Source organism: Ooceraea biroi, chromosome 12 (genome assembly GCF_003672135.1).
Source record: "Ooceraea biroi isolate clonal line C1 chromosome 12, Obir_v5.4, whole genome shotgun sequence".
Taxonomy (NCBI): domain Eukaryota; kingdom Metazoa; phylum Arthropoda; class Insecta; order Hymenoptera; family Formicidae; genus Ooceraea; species Ooceraea biroi.
Window position 1 is genome coordinate 3,636,097 of NC_039517.1, and position 20,279 is coordinate 3,656,375.

The 20,279-nt window shown below is 45.2% G+C and overlaps 1 protein-coding gene across 1 annotated transcript in view; it reads left to right on the forward strand.

The window, feature by feature from the left end:
• Nucleotides 1–1,074: 1,074 nt before the first annotated feature.
• Nucleotides 1,075–20,279, forward strand: part of LOC105285074 (glycogen phosphorylase) — a 32,605-nt gene continuing 13,400 nt past the window's right edge. The window contains 5 exon segments of the mRNA XM_011349030.3: nucleotides 1,075–2,778; nucleotides 15,596–15,631; nucleotides 19,310–19,517; nucleotides 19,597–19,809; nucleotides 19,811–19,984. Of these exon segments, the coding sequence (XP_011347332.2) occupies nucleotides 1,644–2,778; nucleotides 15,596–15,631; nucleotides 19,310–19,517; nucleotides 19,597–19,809; nucleotides 19,811–19,984 (1,766 nt within the window). The 5' untranslated portion in view covers nucleotides 1,075–1,643.

Consider the following 20,279-nt stretch of genomic DNA (forward strand, 5'->3'; position numbering starts at 1 on the left):
ATCGGCAAGAATTAATCAGCCGATCAACCGAGATAAATCTGTTTCGATCTGTTGTGTACTTATTACGAGATTCATGATGTCGGCGTGATGCCCCGGCTCCGAAATTCCGATGTGAAAATCCGTTACCGATCGGCAAGAATTAATCAGCCGATCAACCGAGATAAATCTGTTTCGATCGGTTGTGTACTTATTACGAGATTCATGATGTCGGCGTGATGCCCCGGCTCCGAAATTCCGATGTGAAAATCCGTTACCGATCGGCAAGAATTAATCAGCCGATCAACCGAGATAAATCTGTTTCGATCGGTTGTGTACTTATTACGAGATTCATGATGTCGGCGTGATGCCCCGGCTCCGAAATTCCGATGTGAAAATCCGTTACCATCGGCAAGAATTAATCAGCCGATCAACCGAGATAAATCTGTTTCGATCGGTTGTGTACTTATTACGAGATTCATGATGTCGGCGTGATGCCCCGGCTCCGAAATTCCGATGTGAAAATCCGTTACCGATCGGCAAGAATTAATCAGCCGATCAACCGAGATAAATCTGTTTCGATCGGTTGTGTACTTATTACGAGATTCATGATGTCGGCGTGATGCCCCGGCTCCGAAATTCCGATGTGGAAATCCGGTCCCGATCGGCAAGAATTAATCAGCCGATCAACCGAGATAAATCTGTTTCGATCTGTTGTGTACTTATTACGAGATTCATGATGTCGGCGTGATGCCCCGGCTCCGAAATTCCGATGTGAAAATCCATTACCGATCGGCAAAAATTAATCAGCCGATTAACCGAGATAAATCTGTTTCGATCGGTTGTGTACTTATTACAAGATTCATGATGTCGGCGTGATGCCCCGGCTCCGAAATTCCGATGTGAAAATCCATTACCGATCGGCAAAAATTAATCAGCCGATCAACCGAGATACCCAGGCTGACCGGTAACTGTCGGACGTGACAGCTGTCGTTCGCTTTAGTTCGCATCGGACGAGTGGGGGCGGCAGCGGGCACACGATTGGTTCGCGGCGCTTGGCGCGACGAGAGAGGGCAACCCCTTCGCGATGGGGAATACGCTCCGACGGGTCGAATCCACCCGTCGAACGCTCCGTGTAGGTCGTCGAGTGTCAACTTAATTTTATCGGTCTTCCGTGAGTCGCAAGGATCGTTGACAGCTGTCTAGACGGCGTTTTCCCCAGCAGCGGATCCTCGTCTGGGGGCTTCGTTCCTCGCTTCGTCCGTCAGCCGGTCGACGGCGACGACGCGCGAGTAGCGGTTGACACTCCCGGCGAGCCGACGAGAGGAGGCCATAGCCGCGGCGCGACGCGATAACGGGAAGCGGCCGCGAAGGCGGTGGTGAGTCAGGGCGGCAAGGACATCGGATCTGCCCCACTGAGCCACCCGCGGCAGCGACGAAAGCAGCAGCAGCAGCAACAGCAGGTGGGAGTAACGCCGCTTCTCGTGCCTCCTAGGTTTTGTGAGCGTCGCGCAACATTCCGCGCAACCAGCATCGTGCAGGATCGAAGCTCCACAACGCAGTCGGTTGACTCTCTCTCTCTCTCTCTTTCTCTCGATTGGTGAGTCATCGGTGAGTCGGTCGCACGGGAGTGTTGAGCACGGGTCGCCGTAATCCCGCAGCCGAGGATGGACTCGCGGTTCGAGAACGCGCCCCTCCAGAGAGATCACGATTCCGTCGACGATTTCGAGCACCTCGGCCACGACAGTTCGCCGGATGACCGCTCAGACCACCAACAACAGCCACGATTAATCGACGCGCCACGTGTCGACGACCTGCTGCACATCGGTGACTCCTTCCAGGAATCTGCGCTGTCGAGCGCGCTCGTCGCCGACGCCGAGGAGGCCGAGACGAGGCCCGTACCCGCGACACCGCCGCCTTCCGCAGAGTTTGACAAGTGCGAGGCCATGGCGCAGTCGTCGGACCCGTTCCAGCAGCTGCTGGACCCGGCTGATCCTAAGCTGGCCAGCATGGCGTTCGTCGAAAGCGAGCGGTTCCAACCTCCCACGTCCGCTGCGCAGTTCCGCGACGACGACGACGACGAGGACGACGACGACGACGACGAGATGGGTCTTCAACCGCCGTTGTTGCCGGTCTCGTCCGCAGTTAAGGCTGACAGCGACTTTCCATCCTCCTTGGGTGCGCGGGTAATCGACGAGGACAGCAAACAACCCGACAACAAGGCGCAACCGATCGCAGAATTCGACGACGTAATGGCAGCATTGGCGAGTACCGATCAAGGAAACAAGCAGGCGGAGAATGAGAGCATCAAGCCGCGCAGCGTCCGCGTCGACGAGGACCTCGCGTGGAACGTCAGGTCGTCGGCGACGCCGCCGGTACCGGAGAGGTCTCCTCTGGTGGACTTCCTGGCAAGTGACAGTGCGCCGCCGAGGGAGGAGAGACCGTCCAGGAACATCATGGACGACGACTCGTGGAACGTCGTGGAGAAGCCGGACGTGAAGGGACGGGAACAGTTCGAGCCGCCGACGAAGCCGCTGCCTCCCTTGCCCAAGGAAGCGGAGCTCTACCAGGAGAGCGCGCGCCCGAGCAAGCACGACCCATCGAAGGACCTGCTGATCGCGGAGGCCGTCAAGGAGCCGCCGCAGCGGAGTCCGGAGCGCGAGCAGAAGACCGCTGGACCACGCGAGGAGAAATCCAGGGAGCCCAATTATTTATGTCCACGTCCGTCAGAACGTCACGTCGCTGGCAAGAAGGAGGAGATCGAGATCGCGCCCAAACAGATCTTCCGAGACATGGGTTTAGGTATGTACGACAAGATCGTTATTTATATTTTTTGTTTTTCGGCCGGTAAACCGTTGCGACCTTCGTTGCGTGCTCGAGGCTGAGACACGTCGAGATCATGCGGCCTTATCTGCGTTTCTTTATTTCTCCCGGAGCTGAAGCTGCAGCTGATACGCATATACAGCTGATCTTTGACATTGGATGACGTGTTTCCGAAATGTTAGCAAAGTATATGAGAAAGGGGAGAGATTTTTCTTGGACGATTTGAATGGTTCGGGAGGATTTTCGAGACCGTTACTGCGAAAGCGTTTGAACGCGATTGTACGCCGTTGTTGATCGACACAGAGCGTGTCGATATTGCCAATATTGTCCGGTAAATTTACGGTTTTGGCGACTAGACGTTAATTGATTTAGCTGTGACGCACAAACCCAAGTATGCTTGTAAGCGCTTCCGCCTGGTTACAACAACGTGCCTCGCCTCTCGCTGTGATACTTGCTCAACTATCTTTCGTACGTGTATACACGCGAACCTCCTAAAAATAACCGGGTAATCTGCGTATATTTTTTCTCTCTACCTGGTATTACGCTCTACTTAACGACTGAAGGAATAATCTCCGCATTCCGCGGGGAGCGCTGACGCGCAAAAATTGCACACGACGCGGACGGCGCTGGCTAAACTTTGAGTTCAAACCGTTACGGAGCGATTAATAGTAATCAATAACAGTAACGGTCGCAGGAAACCGTCGCGAATTGCGTCGACGTCCGCGCTATTATTTCCGCTCGTCTCTCTTTTTCCTGATGTTTATATGCAGCATCGACATAACGGAGACAATTAGCGGCGGATTAAGGGGAAGCTGGAGTTGCTAGTGAACTATTTTTTCACTATAGCGATGGTAATTGCAGTTTCGAAAATTCTCTTTATTGCTTGTGCAGAATAAAAACTCCTTTTCCACAAATGAAGTATAGATAGAAAGAAAGTCCGCTCTACAGGACTTTATATTCAAAATGGAAAAAAGTTAAAAACTTGCATTTGTCTTTCCTAACTTTTTTCCATTTTGAATATAAAGTCAGAATTCTGTGTTCTCCTGTATTCTAACCTCTAATCCTAAAGGAAAACACAGAATTCTCTTTTATGACGCTTCTAAAGTCACTTCGAAAAGCAGTCTCATATTCCTTAATTGTGTCCAAACACCGCTCAACAGCGATTTTGTGCGTACAAATTGCCAAATTTTTGTAAAAAACATTTTATTGTGCAAATATTGTGCGATGGCAGCACCATCGCGAAGAAGTTCACTATAGCGATGGTAATTGCAGTTTCGAAAATTCTCTTTATTGCTTGTGCAGAATAAAAAATCCTTTTCCACAAATGAAGTATAGATAGAAAGAAAGTCCGCTCTGCAGGACTTTATATTCAAAATAGAAAAGTTAAAAACTTGCATTTGTCTTTCCTAACTTTTTTCCATTTTGAATATAAAGTCAGAATTCTGTGTTCTCCTGTATTCTAACCTCTAATCCTAAAGGAAAACACAGAATTCTCTTTTATGACGCTTCTAAAGTCACTTCGAAAAGCAGTCTCATATTCCTTAATTGTGTCCAAACACCGCTCAACAGCGATTTTGTGCGTACAAATTGCCAAATTTTTGTAAAAAACATTTTATTGTGCAAATATTGTGCGATGGCAGCACCATCGCGAAGAAGTTCACTATAGCGATGGTAATTGCAGTTTCGAAAATTCTCTTTATTGCTTGTGCAGAATAAAAAATCCTTTTCCACAAATGAAGTATAGATAGAAAGAAAGTCCGCTCTACAGGACTTTATATTCAAAATAGAAAAGTTAAAAACTTGCATTTGTCTTTCCTAACTTTTTTCCATTTTGAATATAAAGTCAGAATTCTGTGTTCTCCTGTATTCTAACCTCTAATCCTAAAGGAAAACACAGAATTCTCTTTTATGACGCTTCTAAAGTCACTTCGAAAAGCAGTCTCATATTCCTTAATTGTGTCCAAACACCGCTCAACAGCGATTTTGTGCGTACAAATTGCCAAATTTTTGTAAAAAACATTTTATTGTGCAAATATTGTGCGATGGCAGCACCATCGCGAAGAAGTTCACTATAGCGATGGTAATTGCAGTTTCGAAAATTCTCTTTATTGCTTGTGCAGAATAAAAAATCCTTTTCCACAAATGAAGTATAGATAGAAAGAAAGTCCGCTCTGCAGGACTTTATATTCAAAATAGAAAAGTTAAAAACTTGCATTTGTCTTTCCTAACTTTTTTCCATTTTGAATATAAAGTCAGAATTCTGTGTTCTCCTGTATTCTAACCTCTAATCCTAAAGGAAAACACAGAATTCTCTTTTATGACGCTTCTAAAGTCACTTCGAAAAGCAGTCTCATATTCCTTAATTGTGTCCAAACACCGCTCAACAGCGATTTTGTGCGTACAAATTGCCAAATTTTTGTAAAAAACATTTTATTGTGCAAATATTGTGCGATGGCAGCACCATCGCGAAGAAGTTCACTATAGCGATGGTAATTGCAGTTTCGAAAATTCTCTTTATTGCTTGTGCAGAATAAAAAATCCTTTTCCACAAATGAAGTATAGATAGAAAGAAAGTCCGCTCTAGAGGACTTTATATTCAAAATAGAAAAGTTAAAAACTTGCATTTGTCTTTCCTAACTTTTTTCCATTTTGAATATAAAGTCAGAATTCTGTGTTCTCCTGTATTCTAACCTCTAATCCTAAAGGAAAACACAGAATTCTCTTTTATGACGCTTCTAAAGTCACTTCGAAAAGCAGTCTCATATTCCTTAATTGTGTCCAAACACCGCTCAACAGCGATTTTGTGCGTACAAATTGCCAAATTTTTGTAAAAAACATTTTATTGTGCAAATATTGTGCGATGGCAGCACCATCGCGAAGAAGTTCACTATAGCGATGGTAATTGCAGTTTCGAAAATTCTCTTTATTGCTTGTGCAGAATAAAAACTCCTTTTCCACAAATGAAGTATAGATAGAAAGAAAGCCCGCTCTGCAGGACTTTATATTCAAAATGGAAAAAAGTTAAAAACTTGCATTTGTCTTTCCTAACTTTTTTCCATTTTGAATATAAAGTCAGAATTCTGTGTTCTCCTGTATTCTAACCTCTAATCCTAAAGGAAAACACAGAATTCTCTTTTATGACGCTTCTAAAGTCACTTCGAAAAGCAGTCTCATATTCCTTAATTGTGTCCAAACACCGCTCAACAGCGATTTTGTGCGTACAAATTGCCAAATTTTTGTAAAAAACATTTGATTTTGCAAATATTGTGCGATGGCAGCACCATCGCGAAGAAGTTCACTATAGCGATGGTAATTGCAGTTTCGAAAATTCTCTTTATTGCTTGTGCAGAATAAAAACTCCTTTTCCACAAATGAAGTATAGATAGAAAGAAAGTCCGCTCTACAGGACTTTATATTCAAAATAGAAAAGTTAAAAACTTGCATTTGTCTTTTCTAACTTTTTTCCATTTTGAATATAAAGTCCTGTAGAGCGGGCTTTCTTTCTATCTATACTTCATTTGTGGAAAAGGATTTTTTATTCTGCACAAGCAATAAAGAGAATTTTCGAAACTGCAATTACCATCGCTATAGTGAAAAAATAGTTCACTAGCAACTCCAGGATCACCTTAATTAATTCACCGTGAGCCTGTAAAGCACGATCAATGATTTTGTTCCTTTAACGAACACGAAAAACCGCGATTACCGCGCGACGAATATTCTGTTGTCATGCCGTTCGTGTAGCTGACGTTGCTGGTTTGAGATCACCTACCGCCATGCGTTATATCGATCCGTAGGAGACACCTTTTGGTTCCCCCATGCGTACGTATACGTACGTGCGTGCGTGCTTGCTTGCTCGTTCGTTGCGTGTTGTATGAAAATTGAGAAGGGTATACTGCAATCGCGCATTACGCACACACGGAGAGGTATACACCTCTAAAAATACTTGCGTTTTTACTTGCGCGTTTACGCTTCCTCGTATTGTCGCAGCGCTGCCTGAAACCGCGGAGGTTTTACTCGTTTCCCCGCTGCGACGGAAACCTGCGCGCGAAGAAGCATTAATTAATTCGAGTATCTCCTGCAAAGAATTTTCCAGTTAATTGTTTAATTAATTTTAATAATTGTTTAGTCGCGAGATTTTGATTTTCCTTTGAATTTCTCTTCGAATTTTAGTCAAACGGGAACGTCTGCTGATTTCGCTGTACGTTCCATAATTTACGATATTAGTCATCGATTGTTACATGCACGTAGGTATGCGTACGCTTATAGGCATTCTTACATCTTACGTGGCTCGGTCAATGTAGTATTTTTATACGTGATTCATGCCACGCACTCGCGCGTGTTCCTTCTGCGCTTTACTGGAACATTTTATGGCAAGTGCTGTAGCGGCTGGATGCGTGAGCTTCCATTTTTCCCTATTCCATCGTTATTTTACTCCCAATTGATTTTAAGCGCGCTTGCAGCGAAAAACTTACCTGTTCGATGGTTTTTAAGCGAGTACTGTTTTATCGATGCGATCGATGAAGATCGAGGACGGGTTAGCGCGCGCGCGCCGACTGATGGCGCTAGTTGTACCGTTTTGCACCTTTGATCGATAAATATATAGGTCTGTTCTTTTTAGCTGCACTGTTGAACTGGTGCAATAAGTTAGAGTGAGAAAAAATATACTTGTCTCACTTTAACGTATTGCACTAGTTCAGCAGTGCAGCTAAAAAAAACAGACCTTATACGTCGTATTGTTATTATTTTTGCATCGAGACTCTACAATCAGTTTATTTTAATTTCTGAATTTTCATTACGAATAATCGCATCGCATTTTTCTTCGCGCAGGCTGCAAATATTATATCTATATTTAGACGATGCTTTCAGCGTGGTGACGTAATCCTAGAATAACGATGAGTTTTATTGTGGCAAAGTCCACTCGCAAGATCGATCTGTTATTTCCTTTCCATGGCTCTTTCCGAGAGGTGATATTTTTGAATTTGTGGCATTGTACCAAATTTTTCCGCGATCACGTTTACCTGTGAATTATTCTACGTTCCTCCAGAATAAACAGTAGATTGAGTTACGAGCGTGACGAATCTGTTCGTCCGTTTCCAAAATCCTGATTTAATTGGCAATAAATAAATATTAAAGCCGAGACTGATACAAAATTGATAATCATAAAAACGACACTGATTGCTATTAAAATAAATTACGTTACCCCGTGTGACGTACGCAATTAAGGTGATCCTGGAAGTGACCAGTGAACTCCGTCGCGGCGTCTGTATTACCGGCGGAATCGGTGATTTTCCTGCATTTTTCAAGAAATATATCTTTTTATTGAATTCACAGAATGAAAAATCCTTTTCCACGATGAAAGTACACACAATAATGTAGTGTGGAAAATAGGACTTAACTTTCCAAATGGAAAAAAAATAAAAATTGTGAGTTTTTTCCATTTGGAAAGTTAAGTCCTATTTTCCACACTACATTATTGCGTGTACTTTCATCGTGGAAAAGGATTTTTCATTCTGTGAATTCAATAAAAAGATATATTTCTTGAAAAATGCAGGAAAATCACCGATTCCGTCGGTAATACAGACGACTCCAGGATCGCCTTAAGGGAATGCTAGAGTTGCTAGTGAAATATTTTTTCACTATAGCGATGGTAATGGCAGTTTCGAAAATTCTCTTTATTGCTTGTGCAGAATAAAAAATCCTTTTCCACAAATGAAGTATAGATAGAAAGAAAGTCCGCTCTACAGGACTTTATATTCAAAATAGAAAAGTTAAAAACTTGCATTTGTCTTTTCTAACTTTTTTCCATTTTGAATATAAAGTCAGAATTCTGTGTTCTCCTGTATTCTAACCTCTAATCCTAAAGGAAAATACAGAATTCTCTTTTATGACGCTTCTAAAGTCACTTCGAAAAGCAGTCTCATATTCCTTAATTGTGTCCAAACACCGCTCAACAGCGATTGTGTGCGTACAAATTGCCAAATTTTTGTAAAAAACATTTGATTGTGCAAATATTGTGCGATGGCAGCACCATCGCGAAGAAGTTCACTATAGCGATGGTAATTGCAGTTTCGAAAATTCTCTTTATTGCTTGTGCAGAATAAAAAATCCTTTTCCACAAATGAAGTATAGATAGAAAGAAAGTCCGCTCTACAGGACTGTATATTCAAAATGGAAAAAAGTTAAAAACTTGCATTTGTCTTTTCTAACTTTTTTCCATTTTAAATATAAAGTCAGAATTCTGTGTTCTCCTGTATCCTAACCTCTAATCCTAAAGGAAAACACAGAATTCTCTTTTATGACGCTTCTAAAGTCACTTCGAAAAGCAGTCTCATATTCCTTAATTGTGTCCAAACACCGCTCAACAGCGATTTTGTGCGTACAAATTGCCAAATTTTTGTAAAAAACATTTTATTGTGCAAATATTGTGCGATGGCAGCACCATCGCGAAGAAGTTCACTATAGGCGATGGTAATTACAGTTTCGAAAATTCTCTTTATTGCTTGTGCAGAATAAAAAATCCTTTTCCACAAATGAAGTATAGATAGAAAGAAAGCCCGCTCTGCAGGACTTTATATTCAAAATGGAAAAAAGTTAAAAACTTGCATTTGTCTTTTCTAACTTTTTTCCATTTTGAATATAAAGTCCTGTAGAGCGGGCTTTCTTTCTATCTATACTTCATTTGTGGAAAAGGATTTTTTATTCTGCACAAGCAATAAAGAGAATTTTCGAAACTGCAATTACCATCGCTATAGTGAAAAAATAGTTCACTAGCAACTCCAGCAGTCCCTTAATAATGCGAACGTGCGATTGAAGGGTGCGAGTTATTCCACGTTTTGCTGGCCATCGATTACCTACTTATAACGCGGCCGTTTTATTTTTAATCACCGCGACAAGCAGGTGGGCATTGCGCGGCTCCCTTGAAACGGCCAAGAGTATTATATATACTCGCGTAGTGTATTCACCGATTTGGCGGTATTTCGCACCGTTGTCCGCCAGAGATTCCGAAATTATCTGGCACACTCGTCGGGTAAGGTGCGTTATTATCGGGCGTTATTTTCTCCCTACGCTTCTTCCGAAGCATCGATCGCAACTCTATTGTTCAATTTCGTGCTGCGGAACAATTAATATTGAATAAATTGAAATCTCTGTATAAAATGTCGTAGACTTCATGCCTCATGACGGATCAATAGCGTTGCCACTCGCCTTATTGTGGGTTAATAAAAAATACAGGCTCGAAAGGATTTCCGATGTCGCACGCGAAAACGTCATTTATTAACCGGGGTTAATCACTAGCAGACACATCCGAGGCGCATGCGCGCGATGAGACAGCCAGATAAGACCGCAACAAGAAGAGGGTTCGTGAGGTTTCGCGTGGGCGCCTGGTTGTCTGTGCAATTGCGCGTCGTCCCCGCCTACCAGCCCTATAGGGTTCATTTATTAGGCGTTTGCATTTCCACCCTTGCGTCGCTATCTTAGCAGCATCGAATTCAAGGAATATAGATCGATAGATAGATCGATAGATCGCTATCGGATCACCTTCGCGAGTTCTCTCGTTCAAGCATTGTATGTATACAAGACACGTTTCTCGCGACGAGCGATCCCTCGTAATCGTCGGTAACCCGACGCAGGTTTCGGCTTTCGACGCCGGCCGCCAGCTCCGAGGTCCGAGCAACATGGCGATGCGAGCCTGGAGGGTAGGCGAGCGGGTGGGGGAGGAGGGCACGCGGAGGGGGGAGTCGGAGAGAGACCTCCGGTGGGTCGATAACAGGCCTCAGTCCTCCTCTCGCCGTGCACGGGATACGTGTTTTCTGCGATCCTCCCTCCCTTCGTGACACCAACTCGGCTCTAGCCGCGTCGACAACGAGTTCGCTCCAGTTCTCGCGCGGGCGTCCTCTCCTCGGGCACGAGTTCACCGTCGGAGAGCGGGTAAACGAGGATTTACCCTTCGCCGTCATCCCTTCGTTGCCATCCTCGTCGTCGTCGTAAAGTGCGTCACTCGGAGTGCGCGCGCGCGCGCGGCAACGACGAGGTACGCCATTACTCCCGCGTTCGCCAGGCGCCCCGGTACGCAGGAGAGGACATTCCGCCTGGACGGCACGCATTCGACGCGCGAGCGAACGAACGAGCGAGACTTGGTGAGAGAAGTGCGCGTCGCTCGGGGATCCCGGTAAGGTGCGCGAGGTGAGAGATGGCGGACACGGCGACGTACCCGGCGGTCAGTAAGGACAGCGACGACCAGCTCCGCAAGCGGCCCGGCGCCAACGATTCCGCGCTGGCGAACGGCAGCCCGTGCTTCTGGAATATTCTCAACCCCCGTAGGTCACTTCGCGACGCTGCCCCTCCCCCGCGCTCCCTCCGTGCGTCACACCGCAGTCTCCTTCACCTTGGTCGTTTCCGTCTCCGGAGCGCGCGCTCGATACCCGATTACCCGCAGCTCGCCCTGGGTCGAAATTCTGTAACTTCGATATCGATCATTTTCGGTATCGTTAACTAGCGACAACCTATGAGAGCCACGCTTTTCTCCAAGGTCGTCCTTGCCATTGGCTATCGCTAGTTAACGATATCGAAAATTATCGATAACGAGTTGCAGAATCCCGACCCTGGGCTGAAATTCTGTAACTTCGATATCGATCATTTTCGGTATCGTTAACTAGCGACAACCTATGAGAGCCACGCTTTTCTCCAAGGTCGTCCTCGCCATTGGCTATCGCTAGTTAACGATATCGAAAATTATCGATAACGAGTTGCAGAATCTCGGCCCTGGGTCGAAATTCTGTAACTTCGATATCGATCATTTTCGATATCGTTAACTAGCGACAACCTATGAGAGCCACGCTTTTCTCCAAGATCGTCCTTGCCATTGGCTATCGCTAGTTAATGATATCGAAAATTATCGATAACGAGTTGCAGAATCCCGGCCCTGGGCTGAAATTCTGTAACTTCGATATCGATCATTTTCGGTATCGTTAACTAGCGACAACCTATGAGAGCCACGCTTTTCTCCAAGGTCGTCCTCGCCATTGGCTATCGCTAGTTAACGATATCGAAAATTATCGATAACGAGTTGCAGAATCTCGGCCCTGGGTCGAAATTCTGTAACTTCGATATCGATCATTTTCGATATCGTTAACTAGCGACAACCTATGAGAGCTACGCTTTTCTCCAAGGTCGTCCTTGCCATTGGGTATCGCTAGTTAACGATATCGAAAATTATCGATAACGAGTTGCAGAATCTCGGCCCTGGGTCGAAATTCTGTAACTTCGATATCGATCATTTTCGATATCGTTAACTAGCGACAACCTATGAGAGCTACGCTTTTCTCCAAGGTCGTCCTTGCCATTGGCTATCGCTAGTTAACGATATCGAAAATTATCGATAACGAGTTGCAGAATCTCGGCCCTGGGTCGAAATTCTGTAACTTCGATATCGATCATTTTCGGTATCGTTAACTAGCTACAACCTATGAGAGCCACGCTTTTCTCCAAGGTCGTCCTCGCCATTGGCTATCGCTAGTTAACGATATCGAAAATTATCGATAACGAGTTGCAGAATCCCGGCCCTGGAAACGTTCGCTTTGGCACGGACTATATCCGTTATCGAGATGGGTAGCCGTGCCCAGTGCGAGCCTTTGTCCCTCGCCGCGCGATGTTGCGGCGGGTCCAGCGAGCTGTCCAAGTCCACGGACTCGGAGATAATTCTGGACGATCTCACGAATCCGTGTCGGCGCTCCCATGTCGGCGACCCGGGCTTCGCCTTGCGCAGGTGCCTTCTCCTGCCCGGTTTGGAGAGAATCGCCGATCGAAACTGGGTTATCGATCAGTCGGCTACACCTGTATGCGACCGTGTTACGCGAGCATCTCGCGAGTCCGCGTCCGCGTGTTACACCGAAGCCTGCGACGGATCCTGCGGATCAGTTTACGCATCATGATGCATGCTTCGTTTTCGTCGTAGAGAATGTTGATGTTCCCAGGAGGCGGCGGTCGAAATCCGATCTCGCACAATCGCGCGGACGACTTCGGAGAAAGTAATCGAGATTCGTCTTCTCGGCTCGTGATCCGTTGATCTTCGCTCAGTTAAGGGGATCCTGGAGTGGCCAGTGAACTCCGTCGCGGCGTCTGAATTACCGGCGGAATCGATGATTTTCCTGTATTTTCTTTTTATTGAATTCACAGAACGAAAAATCCTTTTCCACGATGAAAGTACACGCAATAATGTAATGTGAAAAGCAGGACTTAACTTTCCAAACGGAACAAAATCACAATTTTTTATTCACCCACGATTTCACGGGCATACGTAGGCACGAAATGATCACGAATCTTTCTGCGCTAATTACTTTTACACTAGGCTTCTAAACTCATTTCTAAAAGCTTCCCCATATTCTTTCATTTTGTTCCGTCCTTGCGATTGTCGAATTTTGGCCACACAAACTGCAACACATTTATATTAAGAACATTAATGTACGAGGTGACGTCACAATAAGCCGATAATAAAACTGTAAATTTTTTTTGTCGTTTTTAACATACAGTCGAGTTTCGCTCGGTATACTTCTTTGTATACTTTAATCGTGGAGAAGGATTTTTCATTCTATACAATCATTAAAGAGTAATTAGTACAGTAAGATCGACCAATTCCGCCGGTAATACAGCGACTCCAGGATCCCCTTAATACGCCCGATCGCTCGATGATACTCTCCGAATTATTTTCGAGGTTGCACGTGGGAAACTCGACGAGGAAAAACCTCTGCTTTCACGGCATCGTGCACTGCGTATGTCACGATTCATGCAATCCGCGGCAATTACCATCGCGACCTTGGATTACGTAACGATCCAGCCGTGACGATGTACATACTACCGACTCTCGAACTTCATCCCGAAGACACACCGGCTCTAAAGTGTGTAATGGATTGCCGGCGACCGGTTGCTACGAGCGTACTCATTGCATAATTGAATTATCGTTAATTCTCGAGGCAAACCGGCGCTCATGAAGATAATGATAATATTCTTTCATTATCGTCTCGTTCTCGTTATTTTTGTAATTTCTTATCTACCTTTTATCTGCCAAACGCTGATTAATAACTCGACGTATCCGACAAACAATTTTACGTATCCGCGGTTTTACATTTTTAACGGCTAAAATGCAAACGCGTACAGGACATTTTGTGAAAAATATTGCGAGTAAAAATTGGAGCTGAAGTAAAAAATCCGATAAAATCGTGTTTCCGTGCAACGCTAATGATATGCAAGTGTTGCGTCGCGGCATATATATAGAATATAATCGCGTATTCCGGTAGGAAGCAGCTTATGCATTCGGTCTTGAACGGCCGTTTTATCTCTGAACATATATATCACGGTGATAAAAATTCGCGATCGCGAAGGAACGACCTGCCCGATTCCAAAGTCGAATGTAAAAAAAGGCTAATGCAAGTATATTGCGCAGTGCACGTACGATCGATTGCCTGTAGCTGACGCTGCAATTCCGTTGGCGTGGTTGATTTTCTCCGCGGCGCTACATACAATGATCGAAGTAGGTGACGTCGGTGAAAACTGCGTTTCCGCCGTTGTCGAACGTCAGATAGAATATTTCACGCAGTTGCAGCGCGTGCAGCCAGCGAGTCTCTTTATCCGTTCACTCACAGCGTTGATGATCGGAATAACACGGACGTTAGGGCACCCTCGTGACCCACTGCCTGAGGCTTATAGCTGTGACATTACTCATCAGGATGATAATCTTCTCTCTTTCAATTAGAATCCGCTGAATCCGTAGCGAGACGTTCAATGACGTTCCTATGTACAAACATACTTGTTTTCTTTTCCTCCTGTGCTGTAAAAGTTGCTTCAAGTTTACAGCTATCCGCTAACACGCAAATTCGAAGCTACGTACAAGTTCGTTTTAAAGGGCGGTGTTCTGTTCTGCATTGATGAGATTATTCTAACAAAGCAAGCCGAGAGGAAGAGTCCAGTCCGTTTGTATGCTAGCGCACAGAAGTGCAGATAGCTGCGTGTTAAACGAAAGGCTATTGACTCCTTTGGCTCGCTCCCTATCTCGCGTACTTGCCTTCGGTTTGCTCCTTTGGCATGGAACAAGAGGAATGGTTTTATGGGAGGAGCAGTGTCGAACTCGTTGAACTCTGATAACTCGACATGGTACTCGAGATACATTACGTACAAGTACGTTACTTGACGGCCAACATAGTATAAAAGTAAATGATATACTTGTATATGTTACACTTTTCGAACCATAACTTTCAATGGCCTTTCCGACGACACGGCTATTTTTTCATAGAGCGATCGCTTGTCCGTATCGATTTATTATATAATTATTAATAGAGCTGTGATCTGAAAGATAAACGCAAAGAGGAATGAAAGCCGGATAGGTCACATTTGTGTCGCAGTGATATTTTAAACATTAGGACTTGGTTTTATCCTGTTTACCTGACGCACGTAGCTTTTTAGTGATCTTTTCTTTGTGATAAAATTAATAAGCCGCCCCCACCCAGTCAATTTGCATGACATTAAACCGTATAGTGACGCTTGCGGACAGAGAAACGATTTTCCTTGCATTGATCGATCTCGCATTTAGACAATTTTGATCATTAATCTTTCCTTCTCCCGTTTATTATTATACTAAGACTACAAAATTGATCTGCAAGATTACTTTTTTGCGCCTTGTCAAGATTGCCGTAACTTGAGTTATTCACCTTTGACAAAGTTAATTTATAACAATTTGCGCTTTATATATCACGCCGATATGGTGATGGAATCTAATACTAACGTACTCTGATTGTATTGTTTGCAGACGCATGGTTTAATCCTGAAAGACTGAACCCAAAAGGTAAGAAAAGAAGAAAGATGTTTCTCTTGTGTTTGTTTAAGGGGGGAGCCTGCTTTAGAACGCTGAAAATAAGGTATATTTTACGAATTGTTTTTGGAGAAACTATACAGCGGATCATTATAAAACTTTGATGCATTTATTAGTACATGTTTAAGGATAAAAAAAATTATTTTTTGATTTGAATATATCGCTTGTAGAGGTCGTCCTGGAGAAATCTCAGTGCAGCCGCGTCGCCGGCATTGCAAATTGGTGAGCATTCTCCTGCCTCCAAATTTCGTCCAAACTGAAAAATTGAAATATCTTCTCGTTATTTATGAATTCCCATCGTCGATGAACCAAAGAGAGAAGAAAAAAGTTGAAAAGTGCCAAAATGGTGGAGCTTGGAACACAAAAGTACGATTTTTAGACAAAGTTTTTGAACTTTTTCATGCAAAAATAATTGTTCAACTTAATGTTTTTATGAATATTAAAGGTTCATCGACGATGGGAATTCATAAATAACGAGAAAATATTTCAATTTTTCAGTTTGGATGAAATTTGGAGGCAGGAGAATGCTCACCAATTTACAATGCCTCCAGGACGGCCTCTACAGGCGATATATTCAAATCAAAAAATAATTTTTTTATCTTTAAACATGTACTAATAAATGCATCAAAGTTTTATAATGATCCGCTGTATAGTTTCTCCAAAAAAGTTCGTAAAATTATACCTTATTTTCAACGTTCTGAAGCAGGCTCCCCCCTTAAGTGTGTTCGTGTAAACCAGCATTATTGTCATGTATTGATTTTTGCAATAACGTGCTCGTTGAAAGAAGCTCACTCTAGTGGAAAAAAATTTCATACGAACACGCGACGAAGCGGTGTGAGCGGGGGAGAATTCCCTTAATTGTGCGTGACAATTAGCGCGCGACCACTCGCAGGCAGCCGGGAGCTTAGCAGAACGTCCGCCGAAGGGCGGACACGCGGTTCGAAATACAATAATGAGTCGGCGCGATCGCGATTTCGTATCGGAGGCACTTCTGCCCGTCCGTCCGTCGTCCGGCGCTCTCGGACGTTACTAAATATAACATCCAGCCAGTCTCTCGTTGGTCCAATGCCAGTTTTCTGAAGACCCCGTCGAGGTTTCCGAGCCGACGGCAGTCCTCTCGGTACGGAGTCGTCGGCGCCGGGACGTGCATCGTTTATCCTCGTTGTTCTCGGGGTGTCTTCTAGTCAGCCTCCAGGGAAGATCGCTTTTCTGCCGATCGGTTGTTCGTGCCCGGACGGGAACTGTACGTCGTCTTGTGAACAATCACCTGAAAAGTGCAACGAATGCTCGTAGGGAAAATGGCCATCACAAAAGAGGAACGTGAGTAGCGGTAACTTCGCGGGACCGATAATGTGACTCACGTGTGTGTATTACTTTGGCACTAATCGAGACCGGAGGTTGTCTGCGAACGCAAAAAGACGGCTGTAATCGTTCTAAATATAGCAATAAATATCAGAGCGAACGTGATATTAAATTGACAAACTCCTGGCGATGCGATAATTAATCGAACACCCTCGGACAGTATAATTCAGGTTTCAAGTGTTCGCTCTGGCGAGAACCGATTTCGCGTAAAGAGAGCCAATAGTCCCGACGCTGTCGCTAAAATGGCAGCTTAGCCCCGTCTTTTTCTTTCCACTGGATGACGCACGGTATAGATAAATGCGAGGGCAGGGGGGGGACTTGCACGTTACGAATCGATAAAACGGTGCTATACACGTTGCGCCGGTCCGTAATGCATAATTTTGCACTACGTGCGACGTGCGCGACAGTCACGGGAATAAGTGGTATCTCTCTTTTTATCGCGGCCGCGGTTATATATACGTAATTATACATACCCAACTACTTTTTACGAATCACCAAGTCGTCTCCGTATCAACTAGCCGCTCTAGCAAGCAAACGCAGGAAATCCCCCCAAGTTGCGGAGAGCGCGAAGACCGTGTAGATCCTATAGGGGAACCATTTGGGACCCGCTGCAGGGCTCCGCAACGCGACACCGCACCATCCTCGCCGCGTTGCTCTCCTATATTCGATACTCCGCAATTATTCTTAGCGACATAGATCTTTGTGCATCTGTTGATCATACGCTCGTTGCATCATTAAAAGTGCGAGCCACGAAGCAGTGGATACACCATAGATAGATAGATGATGCCAGTCACAAGTAGACTTGATGTCGACAAAGGAATTGGGGAGATTTGTCGTGTGCGTACAGCCTCGCGCGAGTAGATGGTCCAAGACCAGCTTCCAACACTGCTGCATGCTCGCTAATTTCTCTCTTTCTCTTTCTCCCCTCTCTGTCTCTCCTCCCCCTCGCTATTTATCCCCTCCTCTTTGCCCGCTATCAATGAGCCTCTCTTCTCGCGTGGCCAGTTCCCGAATCAGCGCCGGAACAGTCGCGCGTGCGATCGCTCTCCCGCAGGTGCTCTCGATCCTTTAACAGAAAAGGGCCTCGTGATAGAAGGATGGTACGAAGGAACATTCAGAGAGGACCTGCCAAGGTTCTCCCAGAGCGCGGTCCCGGTAAGTGCCGCGTCGCCTACGCGTGCTCGCGTCTTCCCGCGACCCGACGAGAACTGGTTTCGGATACTGAACGACCGTTGATCCGGAAACATATGGTTGGAAACGTTGCACGTGATCCCATTTCATCGTCGCGTGCCGCGGCTGTTTCAACAAGGACCTCGCTCTCGCGCTTTCGGTCTGGCTACTTTAAACATTCTGCTCGGAAAAAATCGGAAAACCTGATAAATGAAAAAATGAATTTTTCGTTAAACACAAGAAATATGCCAGTCGGGCATAAAATTTGCGAGATTTTACTTTTTTTATTTTTCTACACGATTTTGTGTGGTGATCGATATTTTATTTTTATTGCACGTCCCAGTTAGCAATAGTTAACAGTTAGATACAGAGCAATAACGTATATTTGAATAAAAAATGTCAATATTTAACCGGTTACCTTCAGAACCGGTAGAAAACCGGTTAATTTCTAACCGCAATTCGGTTGCACGTTCGTGCAGCATGTGGCTCGTGTAGCACCGTGATCATCAATGTTTAATACCAGTTCATCAGAACAAGTTAATTTTTTTACGACGCATGTGATTGCAATTGTGTACAGCAAAAACCAGGTCCTGCGAAAAAGAAAAAATGAATTGTCTGAATCGGTGCTAAAAAGTGGAACATCGTTATTATCGCGAAGTTCGTTGGCACGAGAGACTCGCAAGTACGCTGGATGCCCCGCGAAAATTGACCGTTCGGCTCGGAAGTTGCGGTAGCTGTCAATTAATAATCGAAACGAGTTCCCTGTTGCTAGGTGGATCGGTCTCTGCGCGCTGCTCCGTACACTAATGCGAACGATAAAGCAAACGCGACGCCACGTAGCTGTACTTGGAGTCGGTACAGTCGGTAGTAATTTGTGAAGCTCCAGTTATTTCACGCGTTACGTACACGCGAGAGATGACTTGCTCGCGGACAGCACGGGACACTTTGTCCGTACAAATATAACCGCCAGACATTTTGCGGAAAAGTACCGAACGTTCAGATGCGTGTTGCACGATGTAGGACCGATGGCGTGAAACAGCGTAGACGATCTTTATTGGCGCTGACTGTCGAGCGAAATTTCCAGGAGGAAGTAAAAGAATCGTTTGCTTCTGTTTGCAGTGGCGGGTCTGATATACTGGCGCGATCCGAAGAAATCGGGAATCGTGTTCGGTACGATACTAGGCGTGCTCCTGTCGCTGGCCTATTTCAGCCTGATCAGCGTGCTCGCTTATTTGTCGCTCCTCGTCCTCAGCGGGACCGTGCTTTTCCGGATCTACAAAACTGTTCTTCAAGCGGTCCAGAAGACCTCGGACGGCCATCCGTTCAAGTGAGTACGCGATTCTGCGATAAATTCATCGGGCATGAGCGGCGTTGTCGAGTAAACTAGACTGTTATTTGGGTCGCAGGGACATCCTTGACCTGGACTTGACATTGCCGGCCGAGAAAGTGCACGAAGTCGCCGACGTCGCAGTTGCGCACGCTAACGCCGCCGTTGGCGAATTACGCAGGCTGTTCCTCGTCGAGGACTTCGTCGATTCTCTCAAGTTTGGCGTCTTGCTGTGGTGTCTTACCTACGTTGGTTCCTGGTTCAATGGCATGACTCTCATCATAATTGGTAAAATTACTTTTTCGCGGCGCGTTTGCCACTCCACCGTGAACGCATGATTGAGCCAACGGATCCGTTTCAGGCGTAGTCGCTCTCTTCACGCTGCCTAAGGTCTACGAAACGAACCAGGAGCAGATCGATCAGAATCTGGCCCTGGTGCAGGCGAAGATTAACGAAATTACCGCCAAGTGAGTCGAACAATTTCCTCTTATCGTCATGTATTCTGTTTCGGCGGTTTCTCAAAACCGGATCGACTGTTTTAGGGTGAAAGCGGCGATTCCTCTCGGTAAGAAGGCCGAGCCAACGAAAGAAGAATAAAGGAAACATCGTGCGTGCGATAGTCCAACGGACAGCCGAGACAGGAAGCAGAAATAGAAACGATTAAGTTAGGAACGAACGAAAAAGAAAAAAAAAACCGTGAAGAATGAGAGAAGAATTTGAGAGAGCGTGCGAGCAGGACAATATACAAGTGGGAAAGGTACA